The sequence below is a fragment of the Carcharhinus amblyrhynchos genome, chromosome 9 (assembly GCF_965287045.1).
Source record: "Carcharhinus amblyrhynchos chromosome 9, sCarAmb.v2.hapA, whole genome shotgun sequence".
Taxonomy (NCBI): Eukaryota; Metazoa; Chordata; class Chondrichthyes; order Carcharhiniformes; family Carcharhinidae; genus Carcharhinus; species Carcharhinus amblyrhynchos.
In genome coordinates, this window is record NC_137332.1 from 42,640,666 (window position 1) to 42,658,133 (window position 17,468).

General features: G+C 42.5%; 1 protein-coding gene across 13 annotated transcripts in view; it reads right to left on the bottom strand.

Moving 5' to 3' along the window:
• nfia (nuclear factor I/A) overlaps nt 1-17,468 on the bottom strand; it is a 699,967-nt gene that overhangs the window by 138,130 nt on the left and 544,369 nt on the right. For all 13 annotated transcript variants that reach the window (XM_080195530.1, XM_080195522.1, XM_080195531.1 and 10 more), the window contains one exon: nt 5,721-5,848. In XM_080195530.1, coding sequence (XP_080051656.1) covers nt 5,721-5,848 — 128 coding nt within the window. The remainder of the gene's footprint in view (nt 1-5,720; nt 5,849-17,468) is intronic.

Here is a 17,468-nt window from a genome sequence, read left to right on the forward strand (position 1 = left end):
GAATCTCCCCTGAACTTATGAAATTATGAATTCAGGGGGAGGCAGTGGATGTCGTGGTATTACCACTTAACCAGCAATCCAGAGAGACAGGGTTAATGCTCTGGGATATGGGTTCAAATTCCACCATAGCAGCTGGTAGAATTTAAATTCAACTAACAAAAAATATGAAATTAAAAGCTGGTCTCAGTAATAGTGAGCAGGAAACCATTGCCAATTGTCAGAAAAATCCATCTGGTTCACTAATGTCCTTTATGCTGTTCTTCCCTAGTCTCATCTGCATGTAACTCCAGACCCACAGTAATGTTGTTGACTCTTAAATGCCCTCTGAGATGGCCTAGAAAACCACTCAGTTGTATCAAACAGCTGCAAAGACTAAAAGGAATGAAACTGCACAGATCACCCAGCACTAGAAATGACAATGGCACACCCAGCCCTGTAGATTCCACAAAGCTCTCCATATTAACATCTGGAAGTTTGTGCCAAAATTGGGAGAGCTGTCCCATAGATCAATTAAGCAATAGCCTGACATAATCATGCTCATGTAATAATGCATTACAGATAATGCCTCAGAGACCATCTGTGCCATCCATGGGTATGTCCTGTCCCAATGGCAAGCCTGATCCAGCAGAGGTAGCAACACGCTATATACAGTTAGGCAAGAGATGCCCTGGCACTCCTTAATATTGACTCCGAACCCAATGAACTCTCATGGTATCAGGACAAACATGGGCAAAGAAACCTCCAGCTGGTTACCTTCTATCCTCAGCTGATAAATGAGTACTTCTTCACACTGAATTATTATTTCAAGAAAGCACTGAGGATGGCAAGGACACAAAACATGCTGTGGGTGGGGAAGTGGGGGGGTGGGGTGTAGGGGTCTTCAAAGTCCACCACCAGGAGTGACTTAGTCACATCACTTTAACCAAGTGGATGAGTTGTAAAGAACATAGCTGCTGGACTGTATTTGTGGCAGGTGTTGAGGTAATCAGGATGAGGGAAAATCTACTTGACCTCGTCCTCACCAGTCTATGGGTCACAGGTGCATCTGTCCCTAAGAGTATTGGACCACCACGCAGTTCTTTACATTGAGGATATCCTCCATTGTGTTATGCAGTACTACCACTGTGCAAAATGGGATTGATTTGGAACAGATGAAATAACTCAAAACTAGGCATCCTTGAACTGCTATGGATTATTAGCAGTAGAATTGTATTCAACCACAATCTCACAGCCTGGTGTAGTCCCACTTCGTTACCATCAAGCCAGGGGATCAACCCTGGTTCAATGAAGAATGCAGGATGGCATGCTGAGTGCAACACCAGGCATACCTAAAATGAGGTGGCAATCCAGTGAAGCTACAACACAGGACTACCTGCATGCCAAGCAGCGGAAGCAGCATACGATAGACAGAGCTAAATGATTCCCACGGCCAACGGATCAGACCAGAACTCTGTTGCACTGCCAATTGTGCACTAACTACTACAACAATTGGTTTCTCTAAGATAATTTATAGAAAAAGGTATAAGTAATGTTGGCAAAGTTTACAATAAAATGCAGCCTACCATTAAAGTACAGTACTCCATGTGAATTACATTGCAAATCTCTTTTACATGGTAGGAAAAGCTCATTTCAATCGTCTAACTCCAAACCTTCATGGAGAGTGAACATTTCACATTGAGAAATGAGTGAAGATCCACTAAGTTCATGTTAGTCAAGAACTCAATCAAGAAGCTGCTCTGCTGACTCAGTGAGGATGGTGGCATTTCATTCTTTATATCTGCTGAGATATTGAGGCATTGCAAAAAGTGTGTGGGGGCAACTAAAAGCAAAAACTATTCCTGGAACTCTCTGATGGCTCAGTTTGGAAGCACACTGTCTGGAATGGCTCAGTGCCACACAGAACAAGAAAATGTCCAAGCTTTTTCATTCTGTATGAAGATGCCCGTTTTCACCTCAAATGGTGCAATTAGCCTCGGCCTGGAACGTGCTCCTGATTACTTGTTGGTGACACCTGCTGGAAAATGCCTGTGTGAGGACTTTAAGGTCAGCAAAAGACTTGATGGTAGCTTGGCAACACTCGCTATCTAGTCTCATACATGAAGAATGGGCAAGTATGGTAATACCTATAAAATTCTACTCTCCATGATCTGGAAATCATAGAAACTCTACAGTGCAGAAGAAGGAGGCCATTTGGCCTATCAAGTCTGCATCGACAACAATCCCACCCAGGCCTTATCCCCACAGCCCCACATATTTACCCCACGAATCCCTCTAACCTAGGCATCCTGGGACACTAAGGGACAATTTAGCATGGCCAATGCACCTGCACATCTTTGCACAGTGGGAGAAAACCAGGGCACCCTGAGGAAACACATGCAGACATGGGGAGAATGTGCAAACTCCACAAAAGACAGTGACCCAAGCCGGGCATCAAACCCAGGTCCCTGGGACTGTGAGGCAGCAATGCTAACCACTGTGCCACCATACCGTCTTAAGCTAGTACTTTCAGAAGAGGAAGGCAGGAAAAGGGATATTTTCCTACCAAGCATGAAGAGGTTAACAATTCAGTTGAATATTCAAAAGATAGAATGATTACCTGCTTACACTGATTTTCAACTCTCATCAGACAGGAGAGGTTTTACTGTTTCTTTTATACTCCCATTTAGAATATAAACACTGTCATTTAATATTAAAGACTGAAATAACTGTTACTAGTTGTCAGACAGACCATTGCTTGCTCAGGTGTTGTGAGCAGTCTATGTGTATCACAAAGTACATTTAAAAGGCAGCCAACTCCAGCTAAAGTTACAATGAAACAAATATAGACAGCCTTCATTAGCAGTAACTCGGCCAGATCAGCTAAATGGTTCTTAATGTTAAGGTTTTACCATATGTCAGGATTTTGTTCTGGCTGGCAAACTGTTTAGTACTAGAGTGTTTGCATTCATTGATTTGCCAGGAGCAGTGTAAACAGCAATGTCTTGGAATTGAAAGTGTTTAGTTCTGGCAGCCATTTTGGGAAAGTCTATAAATAAGTGCATTTTGAAAATCCCTATCCATTTTAACAATGTAAGGTTGGCCCATGGCAACATAGAGAACTTGCATCAGGCCCAACTGTCCCATGCCAGTGTATATGCTTCATACAAGCCTCTTCCCACCTCACTTGATCTCACCCAGTCAAAGTAACCTCTTTTTCTTCCTCATCTGGATTCCCCCTAAATATACCTAATGTCTTTGCCTCAATGACTCTTTGTAATTGCAAGTTCCACAATTTCAACATTCATTAGGAAAGAAGTTTTTGGATTCATTAGTGAAGAACTTATATTTACAACCCTGTGTTTTGGAACTTTCTGGTATCAGATATGTTTCAATGTTACAGCATTGATGCTTTTCAGTAGCTTTATCTTGCTGCAATTCTGGTTGATGACTTTTTTGAAAAAATTGTGAAAAAAGTAAGGACCAACAATTAGGATCTATGAACAAATAAGTGCCCATTTCTGCAACCATAAGGACCCATATTTCAACAGCAAGAAAATGTGCCAAAATGTACACTATTTTCTGCTCCCCTTTCGCACAATTGACATGATAAATGTAGAAGGACATTTACTGGATGGACATCCCTTTCTTTCATTGCATTAGGTAATCTCAAAGTCGTAACAACTTTTGAAAATTTAACACCGTGCATTATCTTTTCAATTACTTACATTACATTAACAAACACCATATTTAGAACAAGATTTGGATTTTTCACCTCTGTTTCTTTTTAATTCAGCAATTCCCTCCTTCAAACGGCATAAGCAGGCTACTAATGCCACTTGAACCAATGGATAGTACATGCATAAGAAAAATGCAGGTCAAATCAGCAATCCATTTTCCTTCCCATCACAAAAGCAACATCAAAAACAACTTATATTTACTTAGCACAATGAAATATCCCAAGGTACTTCACAGGAGCATCCAAGCCACACAAGGAGATATACCAGATGACCAAATGCTTAGTCAAAGAACTATGTTTTAAGGAGTGTCTTCAAGGAAGGAAGTGAGATGGAAAGGAAAAGAGCTGTCGGGAAGAAGTTCCAAAGCTTGGGGTCTAGGGAATTGAAGGCACAGCCATCAATGGTGGAAAGAAAAAAATGAGGATCCCCAAGAGGGCAGAATTAGATGAACGGAGATATCTCAGAAGCTTGTCGAGTGAGGGAAGATTATAGAGATAGCAAGGGGAAAGGCCACAAAGGGACAAGTTTGAAAACAAGGAGGAGAATTTTAAAATCAAGGTGTTGCTTGCCCAGGAGCCAATGTGGGTCAGCAAACACAGGGGTGATAGGGGAATGGCATTTACTGTGAGTCAAGACTCAGACAGCAGATTACCTTAACTTTATGAAAGCTAGAATATGGGAGACTAACCAAGCGTGCGTTGGAATACTTGAGTTCAGAGCTAATGGAGGCATGAATGAGGGTTTCAGCAGCAGATGAACTGAGACTGGGTAAAGTGAGACTGGGTGATGTTACAAAAGTAGAAACAGGTGCTCTTAGTGATGGGACAAATATGAGGTCAGAAGCTCAACTCAGGATAAAATGTGATATCAAATTTGTGAACAAATTGATTCAATCTCAGACTGTTGCTTTGGAAAGGGATGAAGTTGGTAGCTAGGCAATGAAGTTTGGAGTGAGGACCGAAAACAATGGCTTTGACCTTCCCAAAATGTAATTAGAGTAAACTTCTGCTCATGTAGTACTGGATCATCAGAGAGGGCATTTAGTTTCTGTTTGACATTTTGCTTAAACTGCCTGGTTGTGATTGAAAAGTTAATTAGTGGGGAATCAAATTGGCACTTTCTTTATTTTACATCCTCCATGTTGTAACACACTTATACACCAACAGACCACAGGGAACCTAAACTTTATGGAGAAGATGCTTGACAGCACACGCTGCTATTTCTATTGTTATGCAATTCATAAAGAAACCAACCACTGACTTCCCACCTCAACCATCTTAAAATATGATACACATCTGTGATGTTAGTCACGAGAAGGCTTTCTCTGTCACTCCTGTACAGGTTAAAAATCCCTCACAAACATACTCCATTCCTGTACCTAAAGCTTAAAGGCAAGAACTGACTAGGACAGAAATACCAACTGCACAGGCCCATAATCCATTTGCTTTGTAAAATCCCAACTGAAAGCGCCAAAAATATCCATCATCATCTTGTGCAGGCTGAACTTAAGAAAAGATCACAAATCAAAAATGCTCTGTGTGTTTTTAGCTTTCAGATGGTTTAATATAATGTACCAGGTATAAATTTACAATTGAAATTGGATTATGTTGCTTACAGTGACTTGCTGGTGGGCAGTGATGCAAATACAAAAACAAATAAAATAACAGCTTATATAATTTTCCTGACCAAAAATAGAAGTGAAAGTTGCCTGTGGATTACCCAGCAAATTCTATCAATAGTTCAGAAGGATAATTTCAAAGACAAGCCCTGAAGGTTATTTATGGCTCTTATAAAAATGTACCTCATAAGATTTCAGTTAACTTATTAACAACTATAGCAGTGCTTTAGAAAGGAATTAGGTTTCAGCAACTTGACAAATTTTATATTTCAGTCAAACAAAAAAAGCATCTTTCTCCCTCTAAATATGATTGGCAGTCAAAGCTGATCGTTCCTGCAAAACGCCAATCATTTGTTTGAGGAATGAGAATCATTTGGGCTGCTTACCTGGCTCCACCTCGTGCCAACCACTGGACTGACTGCCACTTCCTGGAGATCGACCTTGGTTGGTATAAAAAGGTTCTTCGCCAGGGCTGTCCATTTCATCTTCCATAGATTTGTGGCGCTTTGTAGAACTGCAACAGGGAAATGAATGTCAGGATCATGCTATAATGCTCAACCCACGTATATTAGATCACATTCAGGCCATAGTTTCATGTTTAAGTTAATACCTGAAACAAACTCCAAACTCATATTCAATCTACATCCAGAACCTGAGAGGATTGCATTGTCCTGTTCAATCTGTATACATCAGACCCCCTGTTGGAACTACATTCATCCATCTAGACTGGACTTCTTCTCATGTACTGTCTCTGGTATCCTTACAAATAAAGTATTCTGCAGTTTATGCTTAATATTATTCTATTTTATTAAGCCCAGTTTCTTGATTAGAGAGGAAACTACACACATCCACAGGTCATCTGGAAGTTAAGCCTACACCACAGAATATTGGCAGTAGTTAATGCACTTAGCAATAAATGGTAAAACATTCCATACTTCAGGTAAGGGTCATAGGTGGGATTCTCTGGCTGCGCTCGCCCCCAAATTGGAGAATCCCTCCCTCCCCCCTGTCAAAAGACCTTCACATCATCCGCCCCCCTGCCTGCTATGGTTCTCATGGTGGGCAAGTTGGGGAATTCCTCCCACCTCCCAATTACTTCAGTATTTCAAACGATTATGGTTCCAGTAAGTGACATCCTTTGGTCTATCTCTTTCCTATCTCTTACTTCCATTCTGTTCTGCAAGCTGCTCTATGAAGGGCTATTTTTGAGACAATACTGACAGGTGAGAAGTAAACAACAGTGATGTTTTTAACAATTATCCCCGTTGATAGAAACTTCAATAAATTCAAAGGCAGCTTTAGTATTCCGTCTCTGCTACAATTAGAATGTCACAGTCAATATTCAGAAAGGTCACTTTTGAAAGTCTGCATTGTTGCCATATGTACTATCTCAAAAAAAAATTATATTTGCACGCCTTGGAATTTCTTTGAATAGACTATTCAACGGTTAGAAAATTAGATAGTTAAAATTTAAGGGGTATATTTTCTGCTTAGAATTTAGAAGTTTTTTTATAGTTCTGGCCTTTGTCTGAACCAAAGGAAACAATAATGAATTTGAACATTGTTCAGAAAAAATATTAACATTTGAAAATACCAATAAAAAGGGAAAGTTAACAACTAGTACTTCCTCGTAATATTTAATATAGAAGCCAAATTGCACTCTGTCCCTCACGGGGGAGGAAGTCCTGCCCTCTGGATGTGCAGCCAGTCAAGTTGGCTAGCACTGGTCCCAGTAATGCCACGCAGGCAGCAGTGCCACTACCAGGACTGCAGGAGAAGGAAAAAAGGATCAAGGCCCATACATCCCCAGAACAGGTAAGTCCTAGGTCTTGGGCTGGGAAGGTTTGGCTATGTTAGCAAGAGGGATGGGGGAGGGGATTTAAAGGAGGGATTGGGTAGGAAGGAAGCTGGGGGGCGGGGGGTGGGGGGCTTCCAAGAGTGACCCATCTTCTTGTTGTTTAAAGTGAAAACAGGGAGGGGAGAAGACCTGGGTAAGATATTCTGTCAGAGAGTTGGTGTAAACTTGATGGGCTGAATGGCCTCTTCTGCACTGTAGTGATTCTATGATTCTCCATTACCTTCTCTTACTCTGTTGAAAGCATTGACTCCTTGTGTGCGAGCCTTGGACAACAGCAGGATATTTGAACAAAAGCCATCTAGCTGACCCTGCCCTCACCTACCACCACTTTTTCACTCTACAGTCAGGCACTGCTGGATAACAATCCTAAACAGCAAGCGTGGCTAATTTTGCAGCATTTGGACAATGAAGGTGGATTCAACACAGTAGAGGTGACTTTGGAGATGGAAAATTTTTGAAAACTGCTCATTGGATTAGCTGCTCAACACATCTGACACCTCCACTTGATCTTACATAATATGGCTGCCCCAAAAAACGGCAACCCACTTCACAGAGGTGGCTAGCCAATTAGGGTAATTCAGGTACTATTTAGGTGCCCTCTCCAAACTGGGGGCTGCAGCCTGGTATAACCTGCAGGTGGCTTTCTGGCCATTACAGCCTTCCCTCAATGACCCAATCACAGAGCCTCTGGGATGAACAGGCCATAGCCACTAACAACCATATGGAGATTTTTCCCTTCCAGACCAATTGCTCTGACAGCCCTGGGCATTCTGTATTTTTAAAATCTGCATCAAACTTCAGAGAATGCTTCCATGTTGAGGCATCTTCATAGTCCCTTTTTACTTCAGCATCTGTCTTTACTTCAGACTCTCTGATTGAGCCTCCCATCATCCTTATTCAGAGAACAAATATGGAGGCGGACTCTTAGTTAACCATCTCCTGGAAGATTCTTCCAGTTAGCTCACCTTGAGCCTGAGTGGATCAGGACTCGGAAATGGTCTGCCGATATCCTGACAGCAGCAAACTGCAATCTGACTGTCAATGACCAAATTAGATTAAAGGTGGAAATTTCCTTGCATCCAGCTGCAGATTCAGGGCCATTTCTCTCTGCTGCACATCAATATTGCTCCAATTTCCTTGTTAATTTTTGATTTAATATTCTGCAGCTAAGCTGAATCTCAATGAAAATTCATTGATCGAACCCTGACTCACAGTTGCAGTAAACTAAGCCAGACTGATAAAGCTTCCATCATGTCTTCTTGATGCTATGGATGCTGCTTCTGCTCTACATTTTGCAAACCGTAATCAGAATTTCTCCTCGTTCAGCACAAAATGTAATGTAAGCAGCGCACAAGAAGTGGTGTTTAAGCCAAATAATTTCATCAAGAATTAAGCATCTGCATAAACATTCATTTTCTAAAATGATCAAACTAGCCACAGGGGGATTGACAATCTCCAGTAGCATGAAGCCAAATCTGTGAATCTGCTTCCAAAGCAACGTAAAGGGTCATGTACATGTATCCAATCATTGTAGCAAGGTATATCATAAATAAGCATTGCAATATCCTATAGACACAGCCCTCATCATATTAATGTGCTTTTGATTCACTGGGATTCATTCCACGAGCAGGAAGAGGACCCAAGGGCTGAAGAGCAGGAAGGGTGGACGACGGTTAGGAGGAGAAAGAGGAAGAAGAAGAGTAGTCAGGGTCCCCCAGCCTCCCCGGAGGCCCCCCAAGGTTCGTCGACAGGGGCACAGAAAGATAGGCAGGAAGGGGAGACTGACTTAGAGGGACAGAAGGGGGCTGGCAAGGTGATAGTGGTAGGGGATGGGAGGGTCTGAGGTATTGATAGAAGGTTCTGTGGACAGAGGCGAGACTCCAGGATGGTGGTCTGCCTCCCTGGAGCAGGGGTAAAGGATGTAACGGAAAGGGTAGAGGGAATTTTGAAAGGGGAGGGGACCCAGGCAGAGGTCATAGTACACGTAGGGGAGGGGGACATAGGAAGGAGGAGTAGGGTAGAGGTCCGTAGGCAATTTAGGGAGTTGGGGTCGAAACTAAAGAGCAGGACCTCCAGCGTGGCACTCTCTGGATTGCTGCCCAGTACTAGCAGGGCAAAGAATGATGAGATCATGCAGTTGAATGCATGGTTGAGGGATTGGTGTAGGGTAGAGGGCTTTACTTTTGTGGATCACTGGGAGGTATTTAGGAGAGAAGGGCAACTGTACAGGAGGGGTGGGGAGAATTTGAACGGGAGGGGAACTAGTGTCTTAGCGGGGAGGTTAGCTGGGGTGTTCAGGAATGGTTAAAACTAATAGGGAGGGGGGGTGGGGAGGTGGCTGGGAGAGAGTCGGGTGAAAGGAAAATTATCAGGGAGAAGGTGGTTCCGAGGGACACTCGTGGGTTGAACTGTGTCTGTTTCAATGCTAGGAGTGTGGCAGGGAAAACGGATGGGCTTAGGGCCTTGATGTTTGTGAGGCAGTTAGATGTGGTGGCTGTAACGGAGACGTGGTTACGGGAAGGGCAGGACTGGCAGCTGAATGTTCCTGGGTACAAGTGTTTTAGGTGTGACAGAGGAGGGTTGAAGAGAGGTGGAGGGGTGGCACTGTTAGTAAAGGAAAACATCACAGTAGTGCAGAGGGAGGACGATATGGAAGAGACAGGGATTGAGTCGCTGTGGGTGGAGTTGAGGAATAAAAAGGGAGAGATCACATTGCTAGGGGTGTACTATAGGCCACCCAACAGCCCGAGGTCGGTGGAGGAAGGCATTTGCAGGGGCATTTTGGACAGGTGCAGGAAGAATAGAGTGGTTGTAGTGGGTGACTTTAATCTTCCAGGAGTGAATTGGAGGGGGCCTAGAGCTGGGGGTACGGAGGGAGAGGAGTTTGTGAGATGTGTTTTGGAAGGGTCGCTAGAGCAGTATGTAACTAGCCCGACTAGGGGAGGGGCTATACTTGATTTAGTGTTGGGTAATGAGCCGGGGCAGGTGGGGGAGGTAGAGGTAGGCGAACATGTGGCTAACAGTGACCACAAGTCCGTCTACTTTAGGTTAAAAATGGAAAGGGACGAGTGTCGGCCGAACGGGATTGTGCTGAACTGGGGAAAGGCGAGCTATAGCAGGATTAGGAGGGAGCTGCAGGACACTGATTGGGAGGGACTGTTAGCTGGAAAGTCCACGGTTGGCAAGTGGGAGGCTTTTAAGGGCAAAATGAAATGGTTGCAGGGGAGGTATGTTCCGGTTAAGCGGAAGGATGGGAAAGGTAGGATTAGAGAGCCATGGATTACAGGGGGTATTGAAGACTTGGTCAGGAAGAAGAGGGAGGCATATGTTAGGTCGAAACGACTGGGTACAGAGAGTGCGCTGGAGGAATATAGAGAGAGTAGGAGGGAGCTAAAAAGGGGAATTAGAAGGGCAAAGAGAGGGCATGAAATGGCTTTGGCTGGTAGGGTTAAGGAAAATCCAAAGGCATTTTATTCCTATATTAGAGGCAAGAGAGTAGTTAGAGGGAAAATTGGTCCTCTTAGGGACAAGAGTGGAGAGTAATGTATTGAGTCGGAGGGAATGGGGGAGCTCCTGAATGAATACTTTGCGTCGGTATTCACGAAGGAGAGGGGTTCAGAATCGTGCGGTCTCTTGAAGGGAGATGAGGATCAGTTGCAGGAGATATCTATTACGAGGGAGGAAGTGCTAGGGCTTTTAGGTAGCGTAAGGACAGATAAAGCTCCGGGGCCTGATGGTATTTATCCCAGGCTGCTTAGGGAGGTGAAAGATGAAATTGCTGGGCCTCTGGCGCAAATCTTTGTCTCTTCTTTGGACACAGGTAAGGTCCCAGAGGATTAGAGGGTAGCAAATGTGGTACCGCTGTTCAAAAAAGGTAGTAGGGACAACCCTGGAAATTATAGACCGGTGAGTTTGACATCGGTGGTAGGGAAATTAATGGAAAAAATACTTAGGGGTAGGATGTATGAGCATTTGGAGCGTTGCGATCTGATTAGGGATACGCAACATGGCTTTGTTAAAGGGAGGTCTTGCCTTACGAATCTGGTGGAATTCTTTGAGGAGGTGACAAAAACGGTTGACGATGGGAGAGCCGTTGATGTCATCTATATGGATTTCAGTAAGGCGTTTGACAAAGTGCCTCATGGTAGGCTGGTAGAAAAGGTTAAGGCACATGGGATACGAGGCCAGGTAGCTAGGTGGATTGAGAACTGGCTGGGTAATAGGAGACAGAGGGTAGTTGTGGAGGGGACCTTGTCGGGCTGGAGGCCAGTGACCAGTGGTGTGCCGCAGGGCTCAGTACTGGGACCTCTCCTCTTTGTAGTATACATAAATGACTTGGAAGAGAGCGTAGGTGGTGTGATCAGCAAGTTTGCTGATGACACCAAGATGTCAGGGTTGGCGGGTACTGAACTGGATTGTCAGGTGATACAACAGGATATAGATAGGTTGGTGCATTGGGCAGATAGGTGGCAGATGGAATTTAATCCTGACAAATGCGAGGTGATGCATTTTGGAAGGAATAATGCAGAGAGGAGCTATGTGATAAAAGGTAGACAGATTAGGAGTATAGACATACAGAGGGACCTGGGAGTGCAGGTTCACAAATCCATGAAGGTTTCGTCACAAGTGGAGAAGGTTGTTAGGAAGGCTTATGGAATGTTAGCCTTTATAGGAAGGGGTATAGAGTATAAAAGCTGCCGTCTAATGCTTCAGTTGTACAGAACGTTGGTTAGACCGCATTTGGAGTACTGCGTCCAGTTCTGGTCACCTTACTACCAGAAGGACGTGGAGTCTCTGGAAAGGGTGCAGAGGAGGTTTACCAGGATGTTGCCTGGCATGGAGGGGCTGGGTTACGAGGAAAGGTTGGAGAAACTGGGACTTTTCTCCTTGGAAAGACGGAGATTGAGGGGGGACATGATAGAGGTATATAAGATACTGAAGGGAATAGATAGAGTTAATAGTGAGAGACTGCTCCCTAGACTGGGTACAAACACGAGAGGTCATGATATAAGGGTGAGGGGGGAGAGGTATAATTTGGAAGTGAGAGGAAGGTTCTTTACGCAGAGAGTTGTGGGGGTATGGAACGCGCTACCAAGTAGGGTGGTGGAGGCAGGAACGTTGGACTCGTTTAAGGTTCAGTTAGATAGATACGAGTGAAACGAGGATGGAGGGTTATGGTAGGGGCTATTAAATAAGGTTAGAGCCTCGGGAGGCACCAGAAAAGCAGGCTTGTAAGATTAACGTTTTTGTCTTTTTATTCCGCAGGTGGAGGTCCACCTCGTGTCAAACGAGAGACATGCACACAGTGGGTCGTGCGTGGGCTGCTCTTGGAAGTTCCGGGAGTGGCCTAGCACTTCGTGTCGATGTGTGTGCTTGATCCTGGACCGGTAGATGGGCGCCGCAACAGCTCAGTGACTAGCACTGCTAGCTGTGCAGATACATGGATTTGGGCCTGTGTCTGTGGGAGTTTGTGCATTCTCCCTGTGGTTGCGTGGGTTTCCTCCGGGCGCTCCGGTTTCCTCCCACACCCCAAAGATGTGCTCTTAGGCTGATTGGTTTTACCAAATTGACACTATTCTCCCCTGAATCTGGCTAAGTTAGGGGTTCCATTCGTAGATATGCAGGGTAGAATAGGTGTAGGGTGATGCGGCGGCGCGGGCTCGTTGGGCCGAAGGGCCTGTTTCCCGTGCTGGGTTGTTCTTTGTTCTTTGTATTAAATTCATGTTTTTAGGTGGGTGGTATGGTGTTGGTTCATATCAAGGGGTTTACATCAATTATCCTCACTCAGTTTCTGATCACAACTGTAAGGAATTACTGAAGAGAAGGTGACTGCTACTCCCATGGAGAGAGACGAAAGAACAGGCATGGCATTTCGAGAACGCTAATGAAGGCTCAGGGGCAGGTTGTCCACCTTCCTATTTTCATGTGACAGGGTCATACAACACAGAAGGAAGCCATTCAGCCCTGAGTGCCCATATTGGCTCTTTGAAAGAGATATCCAATGAGTCAAATTCTCCAGCTCTAATCCCATTGATCTGCAATTCTGTTCCCTTTCAAATACTGGTTCAATTCTCTTGTGGAAGTTGCAACTGAGTCAGTTTCCATTCCTCTTTCAGTCAGTGTATTCCAATTTATAACAACTCTGCATAAAAATAAGTTATTTCTCCTCATATTCTTTTGCTAATTGACTAAAATCTACATCCTCTGATTAATGATACACATCTGAATAGAAATGGTTTCTCCCAGCTTGCTCCATCAAAACCCTTGAATTTTCAACACTTCCATTAAATTCCCTCTTTACCTTCTCTTCCCTCAGGAGATATATGTGATGTGGTGGAGCCCAGCCAGTGAACGCCGAAGAGGAGAAAAAGTGTTTTCTTTTAAATCTTACCACTATTCAAACAGTCTAAAGGTGGCAGACTACAGTCCCATGACTGTAACATGACATTCTGCACCCTCTCCTTTCCTTATCCTCCAGGTACTCTATGAACAACATGCTTTATCAATATAGCATGCAAGAAACAATACTTTTCACTGTATGCCAATACCATGTGACAATAATAAATCAAATCAAAATGATAATCTTCAATGCATGTTGCAGTATTCCAGATTCTCAGTGTACCCATCATGCTGTTGTCAACAGAAGCACGTATTTTGCATTAAATAACTTGACCCACACGACACCATTTTAGCCATTCATTGCTCAAAGCTAATAACACTAATAAAGAACAAAAACAAAGCCCTTTGAAGATAAAGATACAAACTCTCCAGCATACCAGGAATCACAACAGAGATGCTGAGAATACACACTTAGCCAGCCTTCTTATGCTGTGTATCTCCAATATTTCCATTCTTAATGCAAAACTTACAGCTTTTGCTGTTTTCCTTTTCATTTAAGGAAGACAAGCTGAATTTTTTAATAGCAAGTTTGCTTTTGGTTTTGAAATCTGGTATTGTTATAAGAAAGATCACAGACAATAAAAGGCCACTCCATCCATCAAAGCCCTTCCCTTTATTTCCTATCACTCACATTAGAACCTGTAGTTCCATTTTGGATGGTTCTAATTTTTTTTTACCTCTTCTATGCTTAACATTTAAAATACATTTGGACAGGTACATAGGTGGGAAACATTTAGAGGTACGGGCCAAATGCAGGCAAATGGGACTAGTTCGATTTAGAAAACATGATCAGCATGAATGAGTTGGGCTGAAGGGCTTGTTTCTGTGCTGTATATCTCTATGATCTATGGTTTATTCGTTCCATGACTATGAGGAGCTAGCTCAACTGTGCAGGTTCTCCTTCAAATAATACAAGTACACTGGATTTCTACAGTGCAGCACTTTGACCACTTCCTGGATAATGGCTCCTGACATTCAAAAAGATGTTTCAGTGGTCTAATAGCATGTTACCATTATAACTAAACCGAACCCCTTTTCATGCTGGCTATCAAAAGTGTTGTCTTTCAGATGTGATGTTCAGCCGCCCCTCTTAAGTGCTGTTAAAAGATCCAATTACATCAAACGAAGAGCAACAAAGCTCTTCTGGAGTCCTCGTCAACATTTATTCCTCATCAAATATCACCAACAGGATTATCTGCTCATTGATTTCAGAGCTGTTTACTCAACCATGTATACAAATTAGTGTGTTTTCTTTACATTATAGAAGTACTTAATTGGTTGTGAAGTGCTTTGGGTCATCTTCAGACTCACAAGAATCATAGAGTGGCAATGGCACAGAAGTAGGCCATTCGGCTCTCTGCATACGTAATTTAGTTAAATAAATGCAAATTTTTCTTCTTATTTTATTCTTTCATGAGATGTGATGTTGTTGGTCATTCCTTCTCTTAATTCAAAGTTCCCAGTGATGCCAAGTACAATGCACAAAATGAGAGATCTCTGCTCTTGAATCAAAGAATGGTGTCCATCCACCTTATGTTGTCATTCCCTGGGAAGAATGAAGTGTCTCCATATACTACAGGGATCACTTGCAAACTGCCAGATGTAGCAGATGTGCCTTGTGATAGATGTGAAAGATTCGGTAGCATGTAAGTTTCATGTTGTGACAAGATGTTTTTCTATGGAAAGAGCTAACTTTGCTCTAAATGTTCTAGCAGATTATCATGTAGCCATTTGAGTGGAGAAGTGGGGCAAAAAAGATGTCTCCTATGATATGTCCAGGGTGTGCTGGATTGAATTAAGGCAGATCCTGAGGTGACTATAGAAACATACAAAATGTTTCTGTACTTCCATGTTGCCGTAGTCGGATTAGTTTGATTTTTCATGAACTCAAGGAACTAAAATACATAAAGATGAAGAAAATCAATTGCCCCCTGTTAATGCACCTGATATTGTTTGGCCCAGTTGCACATTTTATTTAAGCAACTCTTCAATTTTTGTCCTACCTCCTTCAATTCCAAAACTCCTCTGAATTTGTTGCTACCTGCAAATATGACTAACTTGCACTCAATTTCTGAATGAAAGTAGCAACAATGGCGGTTGGGACAGTAAGTGTTGGGCACCACACTTAAGTTTTTTTTAAAAAAGACTTATCCTGAAATAACCTCACTAACTATTACCATTTCTAGCATTCAGCCAATTTTCAATCACCAGTCATTTTTAAGCTTCAATTCTCCAAAGTTTTGAAATTAACTAGGCTCCTTTTATGTGGAACCTATTAAATGCCATCTGGAAGGCATTTCAATGTATTCAATGCTGTAGGGTTTACCATAGTCTACTTAGGTTATCACTTCCTCCAAGAAATCAAGGAGGCTGGTCTGGCAAAGTTATGTTGACTGATATTTATTAGATTTTACAGCAAGACGCCACATCACTGGCAGAACATCAGAAAATCTTGGCACTGGGGTTTACCAAAGGAAGTAGTTAATTCCTGTATTAAGTTTGTTTGAGGAAGATGGCCACTGTTGCCAGGCTTCATATGTACACCTTCCTGAATATTATCAGAAACTTGCCTCATTTTTTCTTCCAATTAGTTAGGAGCCAAATAATCAAAATAGATTATCAAGCTAACATTAATTGATTTTACTTTTTATTTGACATTTCAGTTCTAAGGTGTTGCTCCATTTTGAATTAAAGAAATGTTACATAATTATTAGGCAACATTCTCCCAATTTTATTCTCTCTAATGTTTTGTTCCCCTCACGCAGTGACATGTAATTGTATTTCAAAAACAGAAAACATATTTCAATTTGAAGGAACAAGAAAAAAATGAATCTTGAATGTTGACAGACAAAGATATGTTAATTTAACATTGGCCATGAATTTCCAGTTCCACCATGGGATTGGTGGACCATTCAAATCTCCATTGAATTCAGCATGACTGGAAGATCCCACCGGTGCGAAGGGCTGGACAATCCCACCCATTAACCTTTTTTAATTAGGTGGGAAAGCAGCTTGCTCAGTTTTTGCAAAGCAATTGGACCATTACTCAGTTTTGCTTGCACCAATTTAGAGTTTTGTGATCTAATTATTTCTCCTTGCAAGCTATACATTCAAGCCACATCCTTTTAATTTCTTGTAAATTATCCCTATATCCAGCAGAACCTAGATCTCAATTGCTGATAGTGTAGTAGGGCAGCCGGCTCCAACACTGTTTGTAATTGGACCTAACCTCTCCATGGTCACAATACAGTGCCATCACATTATCAACTTTCCTTCCCAACAATCACGTTTACATTTCACCTGGCAAAGAAAAGTGATAGGATAAGGGCATGAAAGTTACTCAAATTCTCTTCAGCACATATGTTACGCTGCAGGAAAGTAAAACAAACATATTTGAAGGTGAAGTACTTTTAGAAATCACACAATCCACAGTAGGGAAAAAAATGCAATTTTTTCACTTTTTCCTATTCTACATTTAAGTTATATGACGTTTGAAATTCTTATATCTCATATAGAGTCATACAATTCTCAAAGCAAATAAGGAAGGATACAAATAAATTACTGTGTTATTATCTACGGCCCCTGCATTTCATAGTTTTTATCAGTAACCAGAGCACTGTAATAAGGATAATTTGTTGTGCTAATTAAGTACATATTCTGCCGCACTTCAAGTGGCTCAAATCAAAACAAAATTACCTCAAAACAAAGCCTTGCACACCGATTTTGGGTTTCAAGTAACATTTTTAACAGCAGAATCCAATAGCGGTGTTATGCACTGGTGTTTCATGGAGACAAAGGTGGAGTAATTAGGCTCAGTGGTGCTTGTTCTTTGGGTGCTTTGTGTTGCAAAATGCTATCCGAGGTGCATGCACACACT